This window comes from Quercus lobata, chromosome 4 (assembly GCF_001633185.2).
Source record: "Quercus lobata isolate SW786 chromosome 4, ValleyOak3.0 Primary Assembly, whole genome shotgun sequence".
Lineage (NCBI taxonomy): Eukaryota > Viridiplantae > Streptophyta > Magnoliopsida > Fagales > Fagaceae > Quercus > Quercus lobata.
In genome coordinates, this window is record NC_044907.1 from 19,503,361 (window position 1) to 19,529,580 (window position 26,220).

The following is a 26,220-nucleotide window of genomic DNA, read 5'->3' on the forward strand; positions in this document are numbered from 1 at the left end:
CTCATGTGATTTTTTTTTCCATGTGAGTTGACACAAATTTAAAAATACACAAAAAAAATTAAGAGATATGTTACATCCATAACATTTTTACAACAAATCATAGGTGGTTAGTTGTTGTTGGTTCAAATTTGAAACTAACACTAAGATTACTTTTTTGCGCCAACAATAATAACCAGTAACAACCTGCCACTTAAGATTTGTTATAAAAATGTTGTGAAAATGTTGTGAACATATCATTTCTCAAAAATTAAAATGATTTTTTTTTTTAATGATTCAAAATGAACTTTAGCTCAAAATACAAAGGGTAAATTGCAAATTGGAAGTGTTTAGATTTAATACCCTAAAATATTAAAATTTGAATTTTATTCCTTAAAGTTTGGGATATTTAGATTTTACATTCTAATGTTTAGAATTTGGATTTTACATCTCAAATTCTTAAACTTTAGAAAGTAAAATTAAAATACTCCTAAATTTTAAGATTTAAAATTTAAATATCATTAAATTTAGGTAGTAAAATTCAAATTCTGAAATTTATATCCCTAATACTTTCAAATTTCAGAGCGGGTAAAGTCGAAACTGATGTAATTTGCAAATTAAAAAATACAAACGTGTTTGCTGAACTGTGTGTACACACCACTCTAGAAAACCTGAGACGGCATATAGCACGCAGTTCTGTGAACACTCGTCCAAAGTTTTTCAACCCTCAAATCTTCAATTTGGTGAATGAGAAAGGAAGGAATTGAAAGAAATGTCGGACTATCTTCCAGAGGAAGTGGTGCTTCAGATACTGTGCAGACTACCCGTGAAATCCCTAATTCGATTCAGGTGCGTTTCTAAACTATGGAACTCCCTAATCACAACCTCTGCCTTCATCGATTCCCACCTCACTCAATCACTTTCACTTCCCTCCAATTCCAACAAATTAATCGTTAGCCGCGGCGATTTTAGAGCCATAGATATCTACGAATTCATTCACGATGACAATAATGTCTCTGACTCCTCGTTTCATCAGTTTCAGAATGTTGAGTTCCCACTCTCTCTCAGCTATTATAGATTAATCGGTTCTGTGAATGGGTTGTTCTGCCTTTGTGAAAAGGAGCGGATTATTCTTTGGAATCCCTGTATTAGAAAATTCATTACCCTCCCCAAGACCAACAGAGCGGTGATTAATGGTTTCGGGTTTGATGCGCGGACCAATGATTATAAGGTGGTGAGCATTGCACCCAAACCACGACCTCTGGTTGAGGTTTACTCTCTTAAAGAGGGCGCTTGGAGAAAAACTAGTGCTGGCGATTCGCTTTCGCCTGGGATTATGTTTCAATGTTGTAATGGTGCGGCCTTTATAAACGGGGCTGTCCATTTTCAGGTGACAGATCGCATCAACACCAGGGGATTAGAAGTTTGTCCGTTTATTTTGTCATTTGATTTTGGTGATGAGGTTTTTCGCATGATATCATTGCCAGAGTTTGTACTCAGAGCCCAGCTTCAGTTTGAAATTTTTGGATTCAGGGGATCGCTCTCTTTAGTGTGTTATACACGTATGTTCAGTAATTGTTGTTCCATTTGGGTCATGAAAGAATATGACGTTGTTAAGACTTGGAGTAAACTGTGCACTGTTGATCTCTGTGGAGTTATTAGAAGGGTATTAGGTCTCCGGAAGAATGGTCATGTTATTGTGGAAGCAGACCTAAATACTGATGCGAAACTCTTTTCATATGACCCTCAGAGTAGACAAGTTAAGAATTTGGGCATTTATGGGCAGTCATTCAATTCTTGTGCTGATAATTATGTGGAGAGCCTTGTCTTACTCAACAAACCAGTCTTATTTGACAAAGCAAATGATGCACTTTCCCTATGGGTAGGGAGCAGCAATAGGAAATTCTGGTAAAAGCTTGATTCAACTCAAAATTTCATCATCTACTTTCCTCAGTTCTATCTTTTTCTTGCTACGTATTGTTGTGTGGCTACAAGTAAACATTAAGTTTCAAATCTCAATATGCTGCATCTAGATGTTAATTTGTTCTTGAATGGCTTGTGGTTATGGTTGATGATGTTATAAGACATTTGCTAGCAGGAAGCGATAAATATTAATGAAAGACTGATGCTCTCATAATTTTTATACGCAGACCTTGTAGATTCTACTCCATATTCAATCTGAAATTGTGTTTCCTTTAATGAGGCTTGCGTTCTGACATATTGTCATTGCCTTCTGATACTGTTTTTTGTACATGACAAATTGTTTTGCATTCAATTTAAAATTGCATTACTATTTTGTTTCATAAACTTACATTGATGCAAAACAATATATGTACAAAGCACAGTATCAGTAAATGACATAATGACATAATTTGAGGTATTATTGGTGGTCGTTTATGAGATGACCTTGCACACTATATTTAAGTCATATCGTTGACTCTAGTTCCAATGCTAAACCCATAAGAAAATGTCAAGACACTACCTGCAGTTATGTGGTGAAAAAAACTTTTAAATGTTTGGCCTAAACCCATACTTTGTGTTGGAACTAGCCTTCCCTGTCTCTGACAAGGCTTTAGTGGTTGCTGCCAGCAGCCTACAATGATGAAGTTCATATATAATTTAGATAAAGAAAAATGAATGTCTCAGGAATATCTTCTATTCATTTGATGGTAGGAACTTAGGTCAATCACGGAACATAAATTTGTAGCCAGAAAATAATGGAGCATGTTTTCCTGTATTTCATTCTTTGAAAACATTATACCAGCATTACATGGTACTTCTAGGTTATTGACATGCCTGAAGATGTGTTAACAGCTTTTCTTTTTCTTTTTAGATGAAGTGTATCAATGTGTTTATTTTCTGAATATCAATTGTCATTTCCATGCATATAGAAAATTGAAGAGAACACAGCTTTAGTGAATAGGGAAGTGGAAGTGGCACTTCGTCATTGTTACCTTCGGTTGCTCAAACCAGTTATTGGTGGTTCATTCCATGTCAAAATACAAAGATGTCTTGTTAATAAGAGCATTTGCTTTGGTTTTCTAATAAAATTCTGATGTGTTGATTTGATTATATATCTTTCTTTTTTTTATGGAGGGGTGGGTGGGGGGTGTGGAGAATTAAAGCTATTGAGGGGCATGAATAAACCTATAAATAAGGATAATTGAAAATTGGGAAATAAGTGTTATTGATGTGACTAACATTAACTCTCAAAATAGCTAGGGATGAGGCAGGAAGCACAATGAAAGATTTATTTTAATTTAGTCTTATTTAATTTGGAGTTAATTGTATTTTATTTTGGGTATTTATATTTACTTAAATTTATTTGTATTATTATTTAATTCTACTAGAGTCAATGGTGAGTCAATGGTGTTTTGTAAATTAATAATTGGGATTTCTCAAGTCTATTAGGATTAGTGTGTTAGTTAGAATTAGGGTTTAGTAGTCTATATAAGCACAATATGAACCTACTGGGGGAGGATTATTTTTTATGAATAAACTTTCTCTAGAAATTTTCTCGATGGTTTGGTGTTGACTCCAACCAACCTTATATGCTAACGTGCAGAGGTTTTCTCTTGTTTTGTGCTGACTCCAAGTACGCTTAGGTGTTGACTCTTAGGGTACCTATCTTTTATATTTCTGCTCCTCAATTTTACTGTTGCATCATTTGATTTGTTCTGTGTCAAGACATAAAATAACATGGGTAGAATTAATGAATAATGATAAAATTATGCTTAAAAAAAGGTGAGTTCTAAAGGTGGTTCCTACAGTAGCAGTTAAAAAAACAGACTATTAGATTATATGTGTAGGCGCAGTTTTGTGACGTGTGTAGACAAAATATTTGAATGCCTAGTAGTGGTTTTTAACGTATGGTTAGTTTCATGGTTCTCACTACTATTACAACAGAACTCACTCCACTCTACTTCTATTGAAATAACGTTGATCACAATTTATCTCTCTTCTCTCTCTCTAATAGTTGCATTGAATTTGCTTCTTATTGCTTTGCTTTAAATTTGGATCCCCAAAAGGAAAGATATAGAAGTCAATCCACCACTCTCAATGATCTAGCCTTCTTTAAATTTTGATTTCATCCTGAACTTTCTTTTTAAATTTTTTTATTGATTTATGCATTATTTTGATTTGCCAATATTTATGATTAGGTTCGATTTTCACCGGCCAATTAGGTTCTGTAGTAGTGGTCATACAAATCAAATCCCCCCTTCCCCAAATCAACTCTCTCTCTCACATTGGATGTTGTCATCCAAGCACCACCACTGATGTTGGTCATTGCCATTGCTGCAATCGACCTTCTTTTCCCCTTTTCACATTGTTCTCTCTCTCTCTCTCTCTAAATTGATTCTCTCTTTCACTACCTTTCTATCACTTGATCACAGCTCTCATTCTCTCTTATTTTCCTTTTTCTTTTAGTGTCTGATATGTACTTAGGCCTAAAGCTTCTTTCTTCTTCTTTTTTTTTTTGAATTTCTCAAGGTCACCACCCCCTAAATCGGATCAAATCGGTGCTGTGGGTCTTCAAGGTGTGGTCAAGAAGGCGCTGCCCTTGGCAGGTGGCATTGGCAGGTAATTATCTTAGACAATTTAGGGTTTTTTTTAGGAATTAGATGTAATGGGTTTTGGTATTCTGTGTTATCCGAGATTATTCTGGGGTGTTTTGGTGGGTTCGATTGTAAATGTTCTGAGCAATGTGGGCCAATATTTGGTTAGTTGCAACATCATTTGGTCCTTTTAACTTATATGAATCCGTTCTTTGATATTTTTTTTTTGAGTTTGAATCCATTGTTTAGATATTGGTTAATTTATTATTGATTGTAGCTTGTTTTGGATAGAAAACTTCAATTTGGTTGCTTCAATTGCAATTTTGGATGGATTTAGATGATCTATTAGGTTAACAAGTTCAAAATCAAGCTTTTGGATGTGTTTTGATTGCATGCTTGGCTTTGTCAATGGACCTGGTAATTTCATGGGCTTTTCATAATATGGATTATAAATGCCTTATTGGATATGGTTTTGATTTGGTATGGTTAGGCATGATTTTCTCTTTCTCAAGGTCACTGTTCCCTCAACCATTTCATAAGTGAGTGACTAGTTGGTCAAGTCATAATTTCCATTTTGTGGTGTACAGTTAGAGTTAGAGTTAAACTGGTATAGAAAAAAAAAAGGGGGGGGGGGGTGGTGAAGGGTATGCTTTTCCTTTTCTCTCTTAGTTGTTTCTTTTGCTAAAATCTATTGTATTTGAAATATTCTTTGATTGTTCTGTTGTGTTGCTTATGTGTTCTATAGTTCATTTTCTATTCCTGTATCAAGTTTTACTTGGTATTTTGTTGTGGATTACAGATTAAGTTCAGTTTTTCTACTTGGCTCTTTTTTAGGTTTCTGATTATGTGTGGGATTGTTATTCAATTTCACAAGTTCATTATACTGTGGTGGCAAGTGGAGAATTAACATCCTTCATTTTGAAGTTCATTTGCTACTGAATTGTTTTAGAGGGAATTTGGTATTTTTTTTTTTTTTTTTGAAGGCTAATGACACCATTCATATTCTGAATGTAGGTAATGCACCATATGAATATTTTGACTTTGGGCCACCCCTTATCTAAATGGTTGATCAATTGAAAGGGGGTTATAAAGAAGTGACCATATTTTTAGTATCTCACAATTAGTAAAGTGGATAATTAGTATTTCATTAAAATTGGTAATAATGAATATCTTATAATAAATTTGTCTTACTATATATATGTTCAGTTATTAGAATGTTTTACTATAAATATGTTTGCTTAATAAATGAGGGATGATTAATTGTGTCTCACAATAATAAATTTATTTTGCATTAATAATATGCTTAATTGCTTAGTTATTAAATGTATGGAGTTAAATATTATATATCTTACAACACATTTGTCTTATCATAGGGTGGAATCAGAGGATGAGAGCGTAAGAGATACAGAAACAATCCGCAAGCTCAAAAAGGCAATGGTAGATCAACAGGAAGAAAAAGCCACTTTAAAAATAGAAATTACCTCTTTAAAATCGCAAATGGCCACTTTAAAATCACATGCTCTTACATTATATAAATATATATATATATATATATATCATTATCCTTTTTTCTCACTTTTTTCATAATATTAAGTAATGGAGCTATTTATTTATTGGTCATTTTAGGTTGAGAACACTTCTAGCGGTGTTGGAGATGTTGGTTCATAACTTGGATAAAAATCTTCTTCAACGTGCTAAGAATTGCCTCCTCGTGGTAATATGTCATTATACTTGGAAAATGATGGACTTGTTTGATGGTAATGAAATATGCAATTAATAAAGTTGGACTTGTTTGACAGTGATAAAATATGCAATTAATTTATATGAGAAGATTTCCTATTATTGTGGTGTTCAAATTATGTTTGGAATTATATTATTTTTCTAGATAAAATACTAATAAATTTATCCTTGTGTTGTAGGTACAACAACCACTCAATGTGGAGCAATTTATATTTTGTAATGCAACTTTCATATTTGTATTATGTGTAGTTTAACAACTTTTAATTATGTTATTGAAAAGTAGAAGGATAGAAAAGTAAGAGAAATGAAAGATTTGTAATTTCTTTGATGTGTATTTGGTTGAAGGAGTGGGAAAGTGGAATGATAGAAAATGAATAAGCATTTCCTTTGTTTGGTTGAGATAAAAAAAAAAAAAAAGTTAGGAAAAAAAATGGTAATTTGTAGTAATTAGTGTTATATTGACAGGGACACGTCAAGTGACCTGTGGCCACCATGATGACTTATAATTGCTACATGGTATTGACATGGAACAAAAAAAAGAAGGATAATATTGCCACTTTTCTATACTTGAATTTGTTGAATAGTTTTCTAATCTAATGTTGGGACAATACGAGGATTTAAATGGGAAGAAAATGGGCAATGGGTCAAAGTTTAAGGACGGATTTGGATTATTTTACATTACAAATTTTGAAGGTTTTGATTGCTACTTTTGTAACTCTAAGGAACAAATTGAAAAATGGGAAAAACTTTAAGGAACAAAAGTGGTGTTTGTCCATAAATAAGTATTGTTTTGTTTAGCTGAATATATGACTTAGACTTTTTATTTTCATCACTCTATTGATTTACTTTGGTTGTGTGTTGATATGTAAAGGATATTGATGTTAGTGGGGAAAAGGGAGGCTAAGTTGGACACCTTTACTTCTAAAATAATTTTTTTGGCCTTCCATTGGAAATTGATTTTGGAATAGATTTGTGTATAGAATAGGATTGTACTTCGGCCTCACTAATTTATAATGTGTAAAACTTTTATTTTACATTATTTGATTGTTACATGGTCTAGTTTGCTATAGGGAGAACCAAAGTTGTTGGACTCTTTCATTCAACTCCTAGGTGGATTGGAATTATGCCAAAGATGAAAGCAATTTAGAATATGTTTTTATATAAATAAATAAATAAGAGTTTCTCTGACCTAGGGCTTTCATACACCCTAGCTCTCAGTAGAATTCAGTGCCTACCTCTGAGGTTGGGCGTTAGTCCTTCTTGCCTCTATCTCATGAGAGTGGTCAAGGAAGACGTGGAAGTTTGTTTAGTGTTCCATGGAGTCACTGTCAGAGAAGTGGGAGAAGTTCTCACTGTCTGAACACGAGGGAAACAAGTTTCATGTGAGAGATGGCGAAGTAGAAGAATATTTTCTGGTAGCCCGCTTCTTCACTAGTAGAGTTATAAATATGGAGGCAATTGCAAATACCTTCAAACTGTTATGGCGGACTCGAAGGGGGTTTGAGGTTCGGGACATGGGCAATCATAGGGTGTTGTTTGAATTTCGGGTCGTGCTTGATATAGACAGGTTACTGAGGTGAGCCGTGGTCTTTTGACAAATATTTGGTGGCTCTTAAGAGGGTTTCGAGGAACACAGATGTCAAGAGTCTTGTTTTCGATAGGACTCGGTTTTGGATGCAGGTGCATAATCTTCCCATTGGTAGTTTCTCTAGGTCTGTGGCTAAGGCAGTGGCGTCAGTAGCACGTGTACTAGATGAGAGTGAACCGGGTGACGGCGAGAGTGAAGGATGCAAGTTCATAAGAGTAAGAGTTGCGGTGAAGCTATCGGAACCTTTGTGTCAAGCTAGACAGATTGTCCGAAGCGGGGGCATGGAGAGCTTGAATTTCAAATATGAGCATCTACCCAACCTCTGTTATTGGTGTGGGAGATTGAGTCGTCATGACAAGGATTGCCCAAATCGTCTGAAGAAGAGGGGGACTGACAGAGATGAGGAAAAACAGTTTGGATCATGGTTACGGGCAAGCGTTCCAAATCCATTAGGACGAACAATAATTCGTGTTGCATGGTTTGATGAAGAGTTGGATGAGCAAGGGTCCGAGATGGATACGACGAAGGGTGGTACTGAAGGGCAGGTTGGTGCTAACGGAGCAAATGAACCTGAAACGGGCTCGGCCTCGCCTTCAGTTGCCGCCATGATTGTGATTGAGCTTGACAGTGAGGATTTTAGGGAACCATCTGAGGCAGGTCTGATGCTAACACCCCCAGTAAGGGTTGTCCCTCATTATCAGAATATCGTTATCAGGGATGGTCCTAATCAAGAGTTTCAAGAGCAAATGGATAGCATTGACAGGGAGTTGGCAAAGTTTGATAATGATGAGGGTGGTGTCTTGAAGGGCAATGAGTCACTCCTGCCTTCAGAGGGGTCGAAAATGGCAAGCTCAGCACAATTCCTTAAGAGTTTCTTTGTTCCTAGTGGGCTGACTTCAGGTTTTGCTATGGGTAGTAAGGTGGGGTCCTCTCGGGTTGGGGTTTCTAAACATGTCCACAAGCAAAAGCACCAACGGGAGCCCAAGGTAGTGAGGGAGTCAGTGTTGATGAAAAGGGTGAATAGGGATTCGGATGAGGAGATGGAGGAAGTGGAGGGCAGTCATAAAAGAAGGGCAGTTTATGGTATTGATGAATCGGTGGTGGCTAATGATCAGCCCTGTCGACAACAATGAAAATCTTAGCATGGAATTGCAGGGGGCTTAGGAACCGACTTGCAGTTCAGAAGCTTGTTGACATATTTGTTTTATGTGTATTTTAACAACTTGTTATAACTTGTATTCATGTGTATTTGAACTACTTGTTGTAATCATGTTATTGGAAAGAAAATATTTGTATTTTTCTTGATGTGTGTTTAGTTGAAGGAATAAAAAAGTAGAATGATAAAAAATCAATATAGCTTTGCTTTGTTTAGTTGAGAGGAAAAGTGAAAGGAAATAAATGATACTTTTTAAGAGAATTACCATTTGTACTTGTACCATATAAGAAATGATAATTTGTAGTAAAAAGAAAATAATAATAATTGACAATAACTTGGATAAATGCTTATTACTCATCTTTAATTCACATCCAATTTCCCCTTCTTTTCTCTCTATTCAGGGAAGATTACATCCCCCCTCCCCCGCCCTTTTTCCGTCCTTTCCTTTCTCACTCCAATCAAACATATAATGGTTTATGAAATACAAGAACATGAACCATAGTGCATACCACTTGCTTGTAGAAACCCCGAACATGATTGTGTCTCTTTACTTCATCACATTACGGTCTCTTAATTTTGGACAAGTTTGGACCAAAAGATTTCAAGCATTCTCTCTTTTTCTTGATATAAAAAAGTTGTGAAGTAGTATTAACTTTTGACTAGACTATTCCATTTCTTGCCTATGAGATATTTCTAAAACTCCATGTATAGTTAGTGTGGTAGTTTGAACTTAAGACCTTATTTGCCTTTTTATTTATTTTAAAATTTTGATTATGAGGATTTCAATGATGGGTTGTTTTCTAATATGATGTTTTGTGGTTATTTCTGGATGTCAAATTCATTCTCAACCATCTAAGCATTTTGGGTGTATATATGGCTACCAAATTTAAGGAGGACTTCAGAAAAAAAGATTATATATATATATATATATTATATACACACACATATATACACTACTACTACTACTATTAAAAAGGCTTCTCCTATTTGGGTCCTCATTTTTTTGGTTAAAAAATGTTTCTACACTTCTATGTTTAAGTATAAACAAAACTAAAAGACAATCTGGTAAAAATACAACTCTAACTCCTAATAGAACATTGTCTAAAAAATAGAGTCACTCTCCAGTTAATTTTCAAATTGTTTTATCTACTTTGAAATTAGATTCTCAAAATAAAAATGCAGGTTTTTTTTTTTTTTTTTTTTTTGCTACAAAATAAATGTGTAATATTTGTTCATTTTTTGAAACTAGCCTCATGACTTTTTTTTTTTTTTTGAGAAGAGCCTCATGACATTCTTGGTTGTATTAGTAGTTCTAAATGCATAATAATAATGAGAAAACGTGTAAATCTCAAATTAGAATGAATGAAAAATTATTACAATATAAAAAATAAAAAATAAGGCCTTATTACATGCGCAAAGTGCATGTGATAAGGCTAGTATATATATAAAGTATTAATTGAATGATAAGACTCTTCCAAACTACTATTTTTTTTTTTTTTTTTATAACTTTAGAATTATATATAATTATAAAAGTAATAAATTACAAAATCCTTGAAACAATAAATGCATGGACACAACAATATGACTTCTTGTAATTTGTACAAAAAAAAAAAAATTGACATTAGTATTAGACCAAGGTGAAAGTAATATTATTATAATCACAATAGAATATATTAACAATTGGGAAAAGACAAAGTTGTAATAAGCCTGGAGCCACAAAAAATATTATCAAAATATTTCACAATTGTCAATTATCGAGATGACATGTTATTAATGATATATAATAAAATAATGTTAATGCTCGCCTGAATGTAAACTAATAAAAAAAATTGCAAACTAAATGTTGTGAAAATTAATTTCTATAACATTTTTTTTTTCTTAACTTCTAACCTTTCTATTTTGGAAAGTGATAAAGATAAGATAAAGGCCAACCGATATATGTAAGAAGGAGAAGTGTACTAGTAGATTCACAAATTATTCCATAATTTTTTTAACCACAATTCCAATGTGGCAGGCTATGAGTGGTCAGTCATCCCTTACACTTGGACCCAATATTTTTTCTTCATCAATCACACCACGTTACAGCTGTGGAAAAAAATTGTAAAAAATTTTGTATTACTAAAATTTTTCTAAAAGAATAGATGGAAATGACTAGTAAATTTAAAATTTTAGGATGAAAGTTAGACGGATATATATATATATATATATATATATATATATATAGTGATTTTTTGGTTGGCCGAAAAAGAAAAACAATTTGTTTTGCTGAACTAAACCAAAAATATAGGGATGGACAGTGTCTAGTGTCTAGACGAGCTGAGACTGCATAGTTCTCTGAACACTCATCCATCTAGTTTACACCATTCCGAAGTGTTTCAACTCTCAAAGTTTTCAACTGGGTGAAGAGAAAGAAGAAATGTCAGACTATCTCCCACACGAAGTGGAGCGTGACATCCTACTCAGTCTACCCGTCAAATCCCTAATCCGATTCAGGTGCGTTTCAAAATCATGTAACTCTCTAATCACAAGCTCTGACTTCATCGATTCACACCTCACTCGATCACATTCACTTCCCTCCAACTCCAATTCCAACAACACACTAATTGTTAGGGACTTCGCTTCTAAACCCAATGTACATCAGTACAGATTATTTCACAATGACTCATTTGATCGAACTGAACATCTTGAGTTCCCACTAACGACTCGTCGTCGTAGTCGTATTCACAAATGTATGTTTATCGGTTATGTGAATGGTTTGTTCTGCCTTTATGAGAAAGAGCGCTTTATCCTTTGTAATCCCTCTATTAGAAAATGTATTATCCTACCTAAGCATTGCATTAAGATCAAGACGGACGGTAATGTTCAATGTCATTCAGCATTCGGGTTTGATTCACGGACCAATGATTATAAGGTGGTGATAATTGTACTTCCAGATAATCCGTATTATATGAAAAAGAAGCCAACTCTGGTTGAGGTTTACTCTCTTAGTGAGGGTTCTTGGAAAATGATTGATGCTAGCACCTCTTTTCCGCCTAATATTCGTTTTAATGGATATAAATGTCCGGCAGCTTCTTTAAATGGGGCTATCCATTTCACAGTACAGGTTATGCCGAATTCTAATGAATCAGCTTTTTTGTCGTTTGATTTGAGGGATGAGGTTTTTCATGTGATATCGTTGCCAGATAGTATAGCCACACATGGATGGATTAATGCTTCAGTATTTAGGGGATCACTTTCCCTAATATGCGAAAGGCATACACCCAGCAAATGTTCTATTTGGGTGATGAAAGAGTATGGAGTCGTTGATTCTTGGACTGAACAGTTTACTTTTGATCACAGTGGAGGATATTTATCAGTAATCGGTCTCCGGAAGAATGGTCATGTATTAATGAAGGATATAGAGTCTATACTACCAGAGGGCATGTTCCACTTCTTCAAAAAAGAAAATATGGAGTTAGATTTATTACCTTCTTACATGCTCTCTTCGTATGACCCTGACAGCCAACAATTTAAGAATTTGGGGAGTGTTGGGAAGGCATTACAATGTGTTGATAATTATACTGAGAACCTTGTCTTACTCCGCAAACCAAATGATGCAGTTTCAAGAGAGGGAGTAAGCAGGAAGAGGAAATGCAGGTAAAAGCTTGATTCAACACAAAATTTCAGCATTTAATTTCCTCAGTTCTATCTTATTCTTGGTGTATACTAGATATTGTTGTGTGGCTATAAGTCAACATTACATTGCAAATCTCAATATATGGCTTTTAGATGTAATTTGATTTTGAATGGTATTAATAGTCATAATTGTTATATACGATCTTGCGGTTGCGATTGATAATGGGTTTAGACCTTGGAAATTTGGAAGCAGGAAACTGTAAATATAAACAAAAGACTGATGTTATTATCTTTTTGTAGATGCTGAACTTGTCACATCTAATCCATATTCAATATGAAAATGTGTTTTACACTTACAATTCATTAGAATTGCTCATATTTTTCTATAATGATCAGCCATCGGTTGCCTTCTGATACTGTGTTTTGTACATTACATTTTGCTTTGCATCAATGTATATTCAACAAAATATGGGAATGGGATGGGAAGCATTTAAGTTGTAACTGTGTAAGTGTAACTGTAGGTAGAGTCATGATGTTTTGCTTGGGGTTTTGACTGATTAAATTTATTACATTGTATTGAGTATGGGAGTTTCATCAGGGTGACCCTAGTGACAACCCTAGTATTTGTTCTAAAAATATAAAAAAAATAATAGGCAAACACCAGTCATTAAAGTTTGCCTCATTTTCCAATTTGGTCCCTAGAGTTTCTAAAGTAGTAATCAAATCCTTAAAGTTTTTAGAATGATCTAATGTTGTCTACATGCTAATCTTGACACCAATATGTCATGTGATTGGGCATACTTATAATAAAAAAGTTCCAAATGGCTTAAGAATTATTTATGATGAATAATAAACTTCATTGAAATTGAAATAAGGACAAAAAGATTAAACAAGATACACAAGTAGCCTACTAAAAGGCAACAAAGAAAAAGAAACTAAACAGCAATGAAAGTACAAAAATCAAGCATGTCAAGCAGAGACATGAAAGTAACAAAACCTGAAGCATTTACTCATTCAAACAATTCTTGAAAGAAGTTTCAACTCATGAATTGACTTTTCATCCCCTTCAAAAGTACGTGTATTCATTTCCCTCCATCTGACTCACATAAGACAATGAGGGATCATATTCTAAAGTACCTTAGTTTTGAGTCTATTAAACTTGCCTAACCAACTTGCTATAAGTTCCACAACACTAAATGGCATGACTCAATGAACCCTAAAAAGGGAACACACCATATTCTTTAACTCTTGAGCTACTGAGCAATGTAGAAGTAATGGTTTAAAAATAAATTTTACACTAGTAATCTTTGGTATATTACAAGTGACATGTGGCCTCCATGATGGCTTAAAAGTTATGATTGCTACTTGGTATTGACATGGAACCAAAAAATGGGATATATTGTCCACTTTTCTAGACTCAAATTTGTTGAAAAGTTCTCTATTTCAATGTCGGGAAAATACAAAATAGGAAGAGAAATGGGATAATGGGTCAAATTTTGAGGACCAAAGGAAAAAATTGGATTATTTTTTCAATTTTAAGGGTTTGATTGCTATTTTTGAAAGTCTAAGGAACAAATTGAAAAATGGGATAAACTTTAAGGACCAAGAGTGGTGTTTGTCCAAAACTAAGTACTATTTTGTTTAGCTGAAATATGGCGTAGACTTTTTATTTTCTTTCACTCTATTGATTTACTTTGGTTGTGTGTTGATATGGAAAAGTTATTGATGTTAATGGGGATGAGAGGGTAAATTGGACACCTTCTACTTCTAAAAATTTTTTTTTTGGCTTTTCAATGGAAACTGATTAGGGTTTTGCGGAGAGAATTATGGAATAGAATTTTGAAAATATAATAGGATTGTACCTCGGCCTCACCCCTTTTCATGTATAAAACATTAAAACTTTTATTGTACTGATAGAAAAATATAGGATAGGATTATTTGATTGTTACATGGTCTGGTTTGCTATAGGGAGTAAATCAGATCTATGGTAATTTGTTATGTTATATAGAAGGAAGATGATGAAAGTGTAAGCAAATCAGAAGAACCAAAATTGTTGGGCTCTTTCAATCAACTCCTAGATGGATTTGAGTTATATGCCAAAGAAGAAAGCAACTTAGAAACTTTTTTTTTTTTTTTTTTTTTTTTTTTTTTTATAAAGCTGGAAACTACTAAACCAAATAGGAAAAGGAAGTACAAGTTCTGAGACTCATGCCACCATATCGCACTTCAGTGGCTAGAGAAATCACCAAATTACCATTCACTCCGAATTAAAATAAAATACAGAAAATTCTTGGAAGCAAGTCAATTGCATATTATCTTAACAATGATAATAATCATTGTTAAGATAATAATACTTGATATCACATACTATGTTGTGGTTAGTCTGGCAGGAACCTAATGCCCTCATTTTTGAAGACAAGGCAAGAACTTGGAACATCTAAAATGTTTACTTTTTCGTACTCTGTTTCTTTGGGCTCGTGTTTGGGGGTGTACAAACTGTACTGCTGTATCTAATTTTTTAGTTTCTATTTCCTTTAGCTCTTGATCTTTTTGTATTTGTTTTATTGTTCAAAGTGTTCACCATCATGAATATCATGTTCAATTTTTTCTCAACAAAAGTCTTATTATCTATCAAAAAAAAAAAAAAAAATCACATACTATGCTAGGTCCTCTCATAGACGACCATAAAACTTCACTTCCCTTTTTAATTTTTAATGATGTGGGTCTCCTATGTTCTTTGGAAAAGTTGAAAGAATTATTTTTGCTTGGTAAATATTCAGAATATACGCATTTCAAATGCACGTAGAAGTACAACACAATATGATATACCCTTAAAGTTACATAGTTTTGACACTTTTTCCACTTCCTCTAGGTAGTACTTTTAATAGACAATTGTTACTTTCTAATTTTGTTTTCTAATTCTGTTTCTAGACAGGGAATTCTCCTACCTGAACTAATCAATTAGTATTATTGCAGTTTGTACATGTTTGTTTCATGGATAATAAGGGGAAAGAAAATAACTTTCGGGAATATTTTCTATGCAACTATGTTTGGGGAGTACGGTACATAATGAGAAAATTTGTGTCGTTTCTTTACTTCTTTATAGGATATTGATTTGATTTGGGTGTTTTGTTATGTCTATATTTGTTGAAGAATTGATTAGAATTCATTGGTTGTTTGGATTCTTGATGACATAAAATTGACACTTCTTGGACAATGCTTGGTGTATAATTTGTTATTGTTTATTACAATATAGGAAATGTGACTTTGGTTTTATAATTTGTTGTATTTTATTACAATATAGGTCATGTGACTATGATTTTGAAGTGATTATGAGATATGGTTTGTAATGTGAGACAATTCTTGTGTTTTGTTGTTGTATTGCTAATGTGTTTGTCATTACGAAATGATTTTGGAGTATGGCTGCTAATTTGAGAATTACTTTTTAACGAAGATTAACATCTTTTATTATTGTCATTTTTGTTGCAGGTAATAACACTACATAGAAAAGAAGGATTCAGTGGCGAAATGTAGCAGCCATTGTTCTTAATGTCTAGAGCTTTTTTTTTTTTCCCCTATTCTAAGCTCTGTCTAAAGCCTGTTTGGATTGGATAATTTTAAATTTTAGACTAAAATGTAAATTACACTCTAAGTTTAGGATAATCTTGTTTTTAACCCTAAATTTTATAATTTTAGACCTTTTTCCTTGAGTGTTTGATATACACGCAGATATGTTCATTCAATTTGAGTGCTTGAGTCAGCTTTCTATAAAAGACCTTTTAAATTTCAACTAATTTGATAAGTTTTTTATTTTAACTAAATTAGAAAAATAAAAATAAGGATACTCATACTCAAACTTTTACTAACCAAACATACCATCTATAATATATTATAGTTAATAATGATTCAAGAAAAGTTACAATTTTCCCCTAATGTCTAGTCATATCATAATTTAGTTTTCTCTAGTCATATAATACCAAAGGTTAAAATACTAAAATATTATTTTGGTCATTAAAGTTTGTATAAAGTTTCTTTTTCATCATTATACTTCTTCTTCATTCTTAACCTATTGAAAATATTATATTTTCTATTGTTCAACTTTAAAAAAGTTATTTCTCCATTCCTAAATTATTATTATTATTTTTTTGTCTTTGTTTTCATCCCTAAACAAATGAAAAAAAGATCGATAAAAGGTATAAGGATAAAAAATGAGCTTTTTATAGTTTAGGTTTAAAAAAATGAAATTCAAAAATAAGGAAAACAATATTTTACCATAATAAAATACAAGATATAATTTTTAAAAAATTCTTCTCTTGATGTTGTATACTATTTTAAAGAAAAAAAAGTGTGGAAATGTGTATAATATTGTTTAAAATGTGAAAATGTGAATTTGAGATTGATGACCAAACAGGTCCATTTAAAGCATTTGATAAATTGCACTGATATATGTTTTGAAATTGTTATACATTTTTTGGATTGAAATCTTCTAGATTTTCTAGGTTCTTCTATAAAGTAGATAACTTTAAGTCTTCACATTTCTTTTAAAATAAATGGTTAAGATACTACTTAACTACTATATCAGCAATCCATTAATACAATTCTAAATTGGTTAAACTTCTATTTTAATAACCATTTATTTTCTTGAGAAAAAAAAAAATACACTAAAGCAATTCTTCCCATTAATCCGAATGATACTTAGAAAAAAAAAAATCATCCAAGATTATTACTCTCCTTAAAATTTTCAGTATTTTAACCCACAAATAATAGCATGCAAGAAAAGTCATGACATAAAATTCCAAACTTTGGTAAAATTTTCCATTTTGCTACTTGTTTTCTTGTAGAAAGAGAAGACAGCAAAGCAAGGGAAAAAATAATATAAGAATAATTCAAAGAAAAAAAATTTCTTTATTTTTTGGATCATCCAAACGTTACTTGTTAGTTCTTTCTTTGTTAGAAGTATTGGTTAAATGATTAAATTTATCATATTCTAATAGCTTAAAAAAAAAGAAAAAAAAAAGTTATTTAGTTTTGTAGTACTCTTTGAACTTAAGTTTCAAGTTAAACTTGAATTCCAAGTAATATGCACCTGAACTAATTGTAACTTGAGTTTGTTAAATTTGAATTTCAAAAAAGCGGTATAACTCGAACTCTAAAATTTTTTGCTATAAATAAAAAAATACTAACGCAAAAACACCCCCACCAATTTTTACGCTTATATCATCAATCCGGCAAATTCATCCCAACATCAACACCCTTACTATATGGCTCAAGATAGAGTTTATGGACCAAGGTTTAGGTCATCACCCATGGAGTCAACTTCCTAGGAGATTGAGAAGAAAGAGCTCAAGAACAATTGCACAAAAGCTCTCTTAATTACCATTTGTGCCAAAAACTTAGGGCCCGTTTTGACCAAAACCAACTGTACTGCCGTCTGTCTCTTTGTCTCTTCGCCATTTCGGAAGTGTTTCAACTCTCTCAAATCTTCGAATCGAAAGAAATGTCGGACTATCTTCCAGAGGAAGTGGTGCTACAAATCCTGTACAAACTACCCGTGAAATCTCTAATTCGATTCAGGTGCGTTTCAAAATCATGGAACTCTCTAATCACAAGCTTTGCTTTCATCCATTCCCACCTAACTCAATCACTTTCACTTCCCTCCAACTCTGACAAATTAATTGTTAAAGACTACGATTATAGAAATGAAGTAGTTACCTACAAATTCATCCACGATGAAAATAATGACCATTCACTTCATTAGCATGTTGAGTTCTCACTACAAATTCTAGTTTCTTTAAAGTGGGTAATTTCTATAGCAGAATCATCCTGTGAGGTTACCTACGTTGTGGAGTGGCTCCCTCCTTGGCCTTGGCCCCGTAATACAATTAAGCACGGCAAACTGATCTTTCCTTTCATTGATCCTACCATTTATTGCTATTGTTTCTTCTCTTGTCTTTGCAATTTCACCTAATATGTGCTCTTTTTACTTGTTTTAATTAAGGATCTCTTACTTATTTTGCCTAACAGTAAAGTGTTTCTTTTATTATTGTTTTATTGCGTTTATCCGCCATAACTTTTCTGTAGCAACTTCGCCTGTCATGGGTATGTAACTAAAAGTTTCAGCAAACGAGGCATAGTTTGTGCACAAGCTGGATCAGGGTGAGTTGCAGCTGGACCGGTCCCAACTCTCTTATCCAGGACACCTGGGTCCTATACAGCATGAGGCAGTTCAGCCCAAAATCACAAAAAGCCCACCACAAATGGTTGATCGGTGATGTGGGTTTTGATGGTTGATCGGTGATGTGGGAGTAAAATTTAGTGAGTAAATTTTAAATTATGAAATGTAAGAGTGTATAATCCAAATACTTCTAAATTTCAGGAGATAAAATCCAATTATGAAATTTTAGGGCTTGTAAAGTCCAAACAGATGTAACTTGCAAATTAACCAAATAAAAAATTGATTTAAAAAAAAAAAAAAAAACCAAATTAAAAAATACAAACATGTTTGCTGAACTGTGTGTACACACCACACTAGAAAACCTGAGACGGCATATAGCATACAGTTCTGTGAACACTCGTCCGAAGTTTTTCAACCCTCAAATCTTCAATTTGGTGAATGAGAAAGGAAGGAATTGAAAGAAATGTCGGACTATCTTCCAGAGGAAGTGGTGCTTCAGATACTGTGCAGACTACCCGTGAAATCCCTAATTCGATTCAGGTGCGTTTCGAAACTATGGAACTCCCTAATCACAACCTCTGCCTTCATCGATTCCCACCTCACTCAATCACTTTCACTTCCCTCCAATTCCAACAAATTAATCGTTAGCCACGGCGATTTAAGAACCAATTTAGAGTACTACGAATTCATTCACGATGACAATAATGACTCTGACTCCTCGTTTCATCAGTTTCAGAATGTTCTGTTCCCACTCTATTCCAACTATTTTAATCTAATCGGTTCTGTGAATGGGTTGTTCTGCCTTTGTCAAAAGGAGCAGATTATTCTTTGGAATCCTGTATTAGAAAATTCATTACCCTTCCCAAGACTAACAGAGCGGTGATTCATGGGTTCGGGTTTGATGCACGGACCAAAGATTATAAGGTGGTGAGCATTGCAATCAAAACACGATGTCTGGTTGAGGTTTACTCTCTTAAAGAGGGCGCTTGGAGAAAAACTAGTGCTGGCGATTCGCTTTCGCCTGGGATTATGTTTAAATCTTATAAAGGTGCGGCCTTTATAAACGGGGCTGTCCATTTTCAGGTGAAATTAAAAGTTTGTCCGTTTATTTTGTCATTTGATTTTGGTGATGAGGTTTTTCGCATTATATCATTGCCAACGTCTGTACTCAGAGCCAAGCTTCATTTTGATATTTTTGGATTCAGGGGATCGCTTTCTGTAGTATGTTATACACATAGGATCAGAACTTCTTGTTCCATTTGGGTCATGAAAGAATATGACGATGTTAAGACTTGGAGTAAACTGTGCACTGTTGATCTCTGTGGAGTTATTAGAAGGGTATTAGGTTTCCGGAAGAATGATCATGTTATTGTGGAAGCAGACGATGCAAAACTCTTTTCATATGACCCTCAGAGTAAACAAGTTAAGAATTTGGGCATTTATGGGCGGTCATTCAAATCTTGTGCTGATAATTATGTGGAGAGCCTTGTCTTACTCAACAAACCAGTCTTATTCGACAAAGCAAATGATGCACTTTCCCTATGGGTAGGGAGCAGCAAGAGGAAATTCTGGTAAAAGCTTGATTCAACTCAAAATTCATCATCTACTTTCCTCAGTTCTATCTTTTTCTTGCTATGTATTGTTGTGTGGCTATAAGTAAACATTAAGTTTCAAATCTCAATATGCTGCATCTGGATGTTAATTTGTTCTTGAATGGCTTGTGGTTATGGTTGATGATGGGATTAGACATTTGCTAGCAGGAAGCGATAAATATTAATGAAAGACTGATGCTCTCATATTTTTTATACGCAGACCTTGTCGATTCTACTCCATATTCAATCTGAAATTGTGTTTCCTTTAATGAGGCTTGCATTCTGGCATATTGTCATTGCCTTCTGATACTGTTTTTTGAACATGACGTATTGTTTTGCATTCAATTTAAAATTGCATTACTATTTTGTTTCATAAATTTACATTGATGCAAAACAATATATGTACAAAGCACAGTATCAGTAAATGACATAATGACATAATTTGAGGTATTATTGGTGGTCGTTTATGAGATGACCTTGCACACTATATTTAAGTCATATCGTTGACTCTAGTTCCAATGCTAAACCCATAAGAAAATGTCAAGACACTACCTGCAGTTATGTGGTGAAAAAAACTTTTAAATGTTTGGCCTAAACCCATACTTTGTGTTGGAACTAGCCTTCCCTGTCTCTTACAAGTCTTTAGTGGTTGCTGCCAGCAGCCTACAATGAAGAAGTTCATGTATAATTTAGAGAAAGAAAAATGAATGTCTCAGGAATATCTTCTATTCATTTGATGGTAGGAACTTAGGTCAATCATGGAACATAAATTTGTAGCCAGAAAATAATGGAGCATGTTTTCCTGTATTTCATTCTTTGAAAACATTATACCAGCATCACATGGTACTTCTAGGTTATTGAAATGCCTGAAGATGTGTTAACAGCATTTCTTTTTCTTTTTAGATGAAGAGTATCAATGTCTTTATTTTCTGAATATCAATTGTCATTTCCAAGCACATAGAAAATTGAAGAGAACACAGCTTTAGTGAATTGGGAAGTGGAAGTGGCTCTTCATCATTGTTACCTTCAGTTGCTCAAACCAGTTATTGGTGGTTCATTCCATGTCAAAATACATAGATGTCTTGTTAATAAGAGCATTCGTTTTGGTTTTCAAATAAAATTCTGATGTGTTGATTTGATTATATATCTTTTTTTTTTGGGAGGGGGGGGGGGGTGGAGAATTAAAGCTATTGAGGGGAATGAATAAACCTATAAATAAGGATAATTGAAAATTGGGAAAGTGATGTGACTAACATTAACTCTCAAAATAGCCAGGGATGAGGCGGGAAGCACAATGAAAGATTTATTTTAATTTAGTCTTATTTAATTTGGAGTTAATTGTATTTTATTTTGGGTATTTATATTTACTTAAATTTATTTGTATTATTATTTAATTCTACTAGAGTCAATGGTGTTTTGTAATTTAATAATTGGGATTTCTCAAGTCTATTAGGATTAGTATGTTAGTTAGAATTAGAGTTTAGTAGTCTATATAAGCACAATATAAACCTACTGGGGGAGGATTATTTTTTATTAATAAACTTTCTCTAGAAATTGTCTCGATGGTTTGGTGTTGACTCCAACCAAGTGCTGACTCCAAGTAGGCTTAGGTTTTGACTCTTAGGCTACCTATCTTTTATATTTCTACTCCTCAATTTTAATGTTGCATCGTTTGATTTGTTCTGTGTCAAGACATAAAATAAAATGGGTAGAATTAATGAATAATGATAAAATTATGCTTAAAAAAAGGCGAGTTCTTAAGGTGGTTCCTATAGTAGCAGTTAAAAAAACAGACTATTAGATTATATGTGTAGGCGCGGTTTTGTGACGTGTAGACAAAATATTTGAATGCCTAGTGGTGGTTTTTAATGTATGGTTAGTTTCATGGTTCTCACTACTATTACAACACAACTCACTCCATTCTACTTCTATTGAAATAACATTGATCACAATTTATCACTCTTCTCTCTCTCTAATAGTTGCATTGCGTTTGCTTTTTATTGCTTTGCTTTAAATTTGGGTCCCAAAAGGAAAGATATAGAAGCCAATCCACCACTCTCAATGATCTAGCCTTCTTTAAATTTTGATTTCATCCTGAACTTTCTTTTAAATTTTGTTTATTGATTTATGCATTATTTTGATTTGCCAATATTTATGATTAGGTTCGATTTTCACCGGCCAATTAGGTTTTGTAGTAGTGGTCATACAAATCAAATCCCCCCTTCCCCAACTCAACTCTCTCTCTCTCTCTCTCTCTCTCTCTCTCTCTCTCTCACTGGATGCTGTCATCCAAGCAACACCACTGTTGTTGGTCATTGCCAATGCTGCAATCGACCTTCTTTTTCCCCTTTTCACATTGTTCTCTCTCTCTCTAAATTGATTCTCTCTTATTTTCATTTTTTTCTTTTAGTGTCTCATATGTACTTAGACCTAAAGCTTTTTTTTTCTCTTCTTCAATTTCTCAAGGTCACCACCCCCTAAATCGGATCAAATTGGTGTTGTGGGTCTTCAAGGTGTGGTCAAGAAGGCGCTGCCCTTGGCGGGTGGCATTGGCAGGTAATTATCTTAGACAATTTAGGGTTTTTTGAGGAATTATATGTAATGGGTTTTGGTATTTTGTGTTATCCGAGATTATTCTAGGGTGTTCTGGTGGGTTTGATTGTAAATGTTTTGAGCAATGTGGCCTAATATTTGGTTAGTTGCAACATCATTTGGTCCTTTTAACTTATATGAATCCGTTCTTTGATATTTTTCTATGAGTTTGAATCCATTGTTCAAATATTGGTTAATTTATTATTGATTGTAGCTTGTTTTGGATAGAAAACTTCAATTTGGTTGCTTCAATTGCAATTTTGGATGGATTTAGATGATCTATTAGGATAACAAGTTCAAAATCAAGCTTTTGGATGTGTTTTGATTGCATGCTTGGCTTTGTCAATGGACCTGGTAATTTCATGGGCTTTTCATAATATGGATTATAAATGCCTTATTGGATATGGTTTTTATTTGGTATAGTTAGGCATGATTTTCTCTTTCTCAAGGTCACTATCCCCTCAGCCATTTCGTAAGTGAGTGACTAGTTGGTCAAGTGATAATTCCCATTTTATGGTGTACAGTTAGAGTTAAACTGGTATAGAAAAAAAAAGGGGGGGGGGTGGTGAAGGGTATGCTTTTCCTTTTCTCTCTTAGTTGTTTCTTTTGCTAAAATCTAGTGTATTTGAAATATTCTTTGATTGTTCTGTTGTGCTGCTTATGTGTTCTATAGTTCATTTTCTATTCCTATATCAAGTATTACTTGGTATTTTGTTGTGGATTACAGATTAAGTTCAGTTTTTATACTTGGCTCTTTGTTGGGTTTCTGATTATGTGTGGGATTGTTATTCAATTTCACAAGTTCATTATACTGTGGTGGCAAGTGGAGAATTAACATCCTTCATTTTGAAGTTCATTTGCTACTGAATTGTTTTAGAGGGAATTTGGTATTTCTTTTTTTTCTTTTTTCTTTTTGAAGTCTAATGACACCATTCATATTCTTAATGTAGGTAATGCACTATATAATTATTTTGACTTTGGGCCACTCCTTATCTAAATGGTTGATCAATTGAAAGCTAAGAAGCACGGACACTTCATTTAGAGTGCTGTACTTGTGTCATACTGGTGTTGTACCGGCCGTTTTATGTTATAATTTTTTAGAAATTGCGCGTGTCACCATGTCTTACCCATGTTCGTATCCGTACCCGTGTCCGTGTCCGTGCTTCCTAGATTGAAAGGGGGTTATAGAGAAGTGACCATATATTTAGTATCTCACAATTAGTATAGTGGATAATTAGTATTTCATTAAAATTGGTAATAATGAATATCTTATAATAAATTTGTCTTACTATATATATGTTCAGTTATTAAAATGTTTTACAATAAATATGTTTGCTTAATAAATGAGGGATGATTAATTATGTCTCACAATAATAAATTTATTTTACATTAATAATATGCTTAGTTATTAAATGTCTTGAGTTAAATATTATATATCTTACAACGCATTTGTCTTATCATAGGGTGGAATCAGAGGATGAGAGCGTAAGAGATAAAGAAACAATCCGCAAGCTCAAAAAGGCAATGGTAGATCAACAGGAAGAAATAGCCACTTTAAAAATAGAAATTACCTCTTTAAAATCGCAAATGGCCATTTTAAAATCACAGTCCTTGTTGGTTCAACAATGGAGTAACCAGGTTATGACTACATTATGCTCTTACATTTTATATATATATATATATATATATCATTATCCTTTTTTCTCACTCTTTTCATAATATTAAGTAATGGAGCTATTTATTTATTGGTCATTTTAGGTTGAGAACACTTCTAGCGGTGTTGGAGATGTTGGCTCTTAACTTGGATAAAAATCTTCTTCAACGTGCTAAGAATTGCCACCTCGTGGTAATATGTCATTATACTTGGAAAATGATGGACTTGTTTGATAGTAATGAAATATGCAATTAATAAAGTTGGACTTGTTAGACAGTGATAAAATATGCAATTAATTTATATGAGAAGATTTCCTATTGTTGTGGTGTTCAAATTATGTTTGGAATTATATTATTTTTCTAGATAAAATACTAATAAATTTATCCTTGTGTTGTAGGTACAACAAACACTCAATGTGGAGCAATTTATATTTTGTAATGCAACTTTCATATTTGTATTATGTGTAGTTTAACAACTTTTAATCATGTTATTGAAAAGTAGGAGGATAGAAAAGTAAGAGAAATGAAAGATTTGTAATTTCTTTGATGTGTGTTTGGTTGAAGGAGTAGGAAAGTGGAATGATAGAAAATGAATATACATTTGCTTTGTTTGGTTGAGATAAAAGAAAACTTAGGAAAAAAAATGGTAATTTGTAGTAATTAGTGTTATATTGACAGGGACACGTCGAGTGACCTGTGGCGACCATGATGACTTAAAATTGCTACATGGTATTGACATGGAACAAAAAAAAGAAGAAGGATAATATTGCCACTTTTCTATACGTAAATTTGTTGAATAGTTCTCTAATCTAATGTTGGGACAATACAAGGATTTAAATGGGAAGAAAATGGGTAATGGGTCAAAAGTGGTGTTTGCCAATAAATAAGTATTGTTTTATTTAGCTGAATATATGACTTAGACTTTTTATCTTCATCACTCTATTGATTTACTTTGGTTGTGTTGATATGTAAAGGCTATTGATGTTAGTGGAGGGAAAAAGGCAGGGTAAATTGTACACCTTTTACTTCTAAAATAATTTTTTGGCCTTCCATTGGAAATTGATTAGAGTTTTGTGGATAGAATTTTGGAATAGATTTGTTTGTAGAATAGGATTCTACTTCGGCCTCACCAGTTTTTAATGTATAAAACTTTTATTTTACATTATTTGATTGTTACCTGGTCTAGTTTGCTATAGGGAGAACCAAAGCTGTTGGACTCTTTCAATCAACTCCTAGGTGGATTGGTTATCAAAAAAAAAAAAAAAAAAAACTCCTAGGTGGATTGGAATTATGCCAAAGATGAAAGCAATTTAGAGTATGTTTTATAATATAAAAAAAAAAAGTGAAAAAAAAAAAAAAAAAAAAAAAAAAAAAAACGCTGGGAACTACTACTACAACCAAATAGGATAGGAAGTACAATTTTTGAGACTCATGGCCCCACCAATATATGGTGCATTTCAGTGGCTAGCGAAATCACCAAATTACCATTGTCTCCGAATTTAAAATTCTTGAAAGTAAAACCGAGAGAGAGAGAGAGAGGCAAAACTTAGAAAAAAAATCCAATTAAATCTTACAAT

The 26,220-nt window shown here is 33.3% G+C and overlaps 2 protein-coding genes across 13 annotated transcripts; both read left to right on the forward strand.

The window, feature by feature from the left end:
• The first annotated feature begins 627 nt into the window (after nt 1-627).
• LOC115984366 (F-box/kelch-repeat protein At3g06240-like) lies at nt 628-25,250 on the forward strand. Of its 12 annotated transcripts, XM_031107390.1 has the most exons (7): nt 628-825; nt 1,013-1,884; nt 4,468-4,557; nt 5,906-6,048; nt 24,597-24,628; nt 24,749-24,836; nt 25,042-25,250. In XM_031107390.1, exons 1-6 carry the CDS (start codon nt 724-726, stop codon nt 24,788-24,790), a joined length of 1,281 nt encoding a protein of 426 aa, XP_030963250.1. In that variant the 5' UTR covers nt 628-723; the 3' UTR covers nt 24,791-24,836; nt 25,042-25,250. The 12 variants fall into 12 exon arrangements, with proteins under 12 accessions (XP_030963250.1, XP_030963243.1, XP_030963245.1 ...); XM_031107383.1 differs by having other exon boundaries at nt 632-1,884; XM_031107384.1 differs by lacking the exons at nt 4,468-4,557; nt 5,906-6,048 and adding exons at nt 20,152-20,377; nt 22,865-22,954 and having other exon boundaries at nt 635-1,649; nt 24,454-24,628.
• On the forward strand, nt 11,273-16,374 carry LOC115984367 (F-box protein CPR1-like). Its single transcript, XM_031107396.1, has 2 exons — nt 11,273-12,652; nt 16,121-16,374. The coding sequence occupies exons 1-2, from the start codon at nt 11,433-11,435 to the stop codon at nt 16,122-16,124; spliced, it is 1,224 nt and encodes a 407-aa protein (XP_030963256.1). The 5' UTR covers nt 11,273-11,432; the 3' UTR covers nt 16,125-16,374.
• Nucleotides 25,251-26,220: the final 970 nt, after the last annotated feature.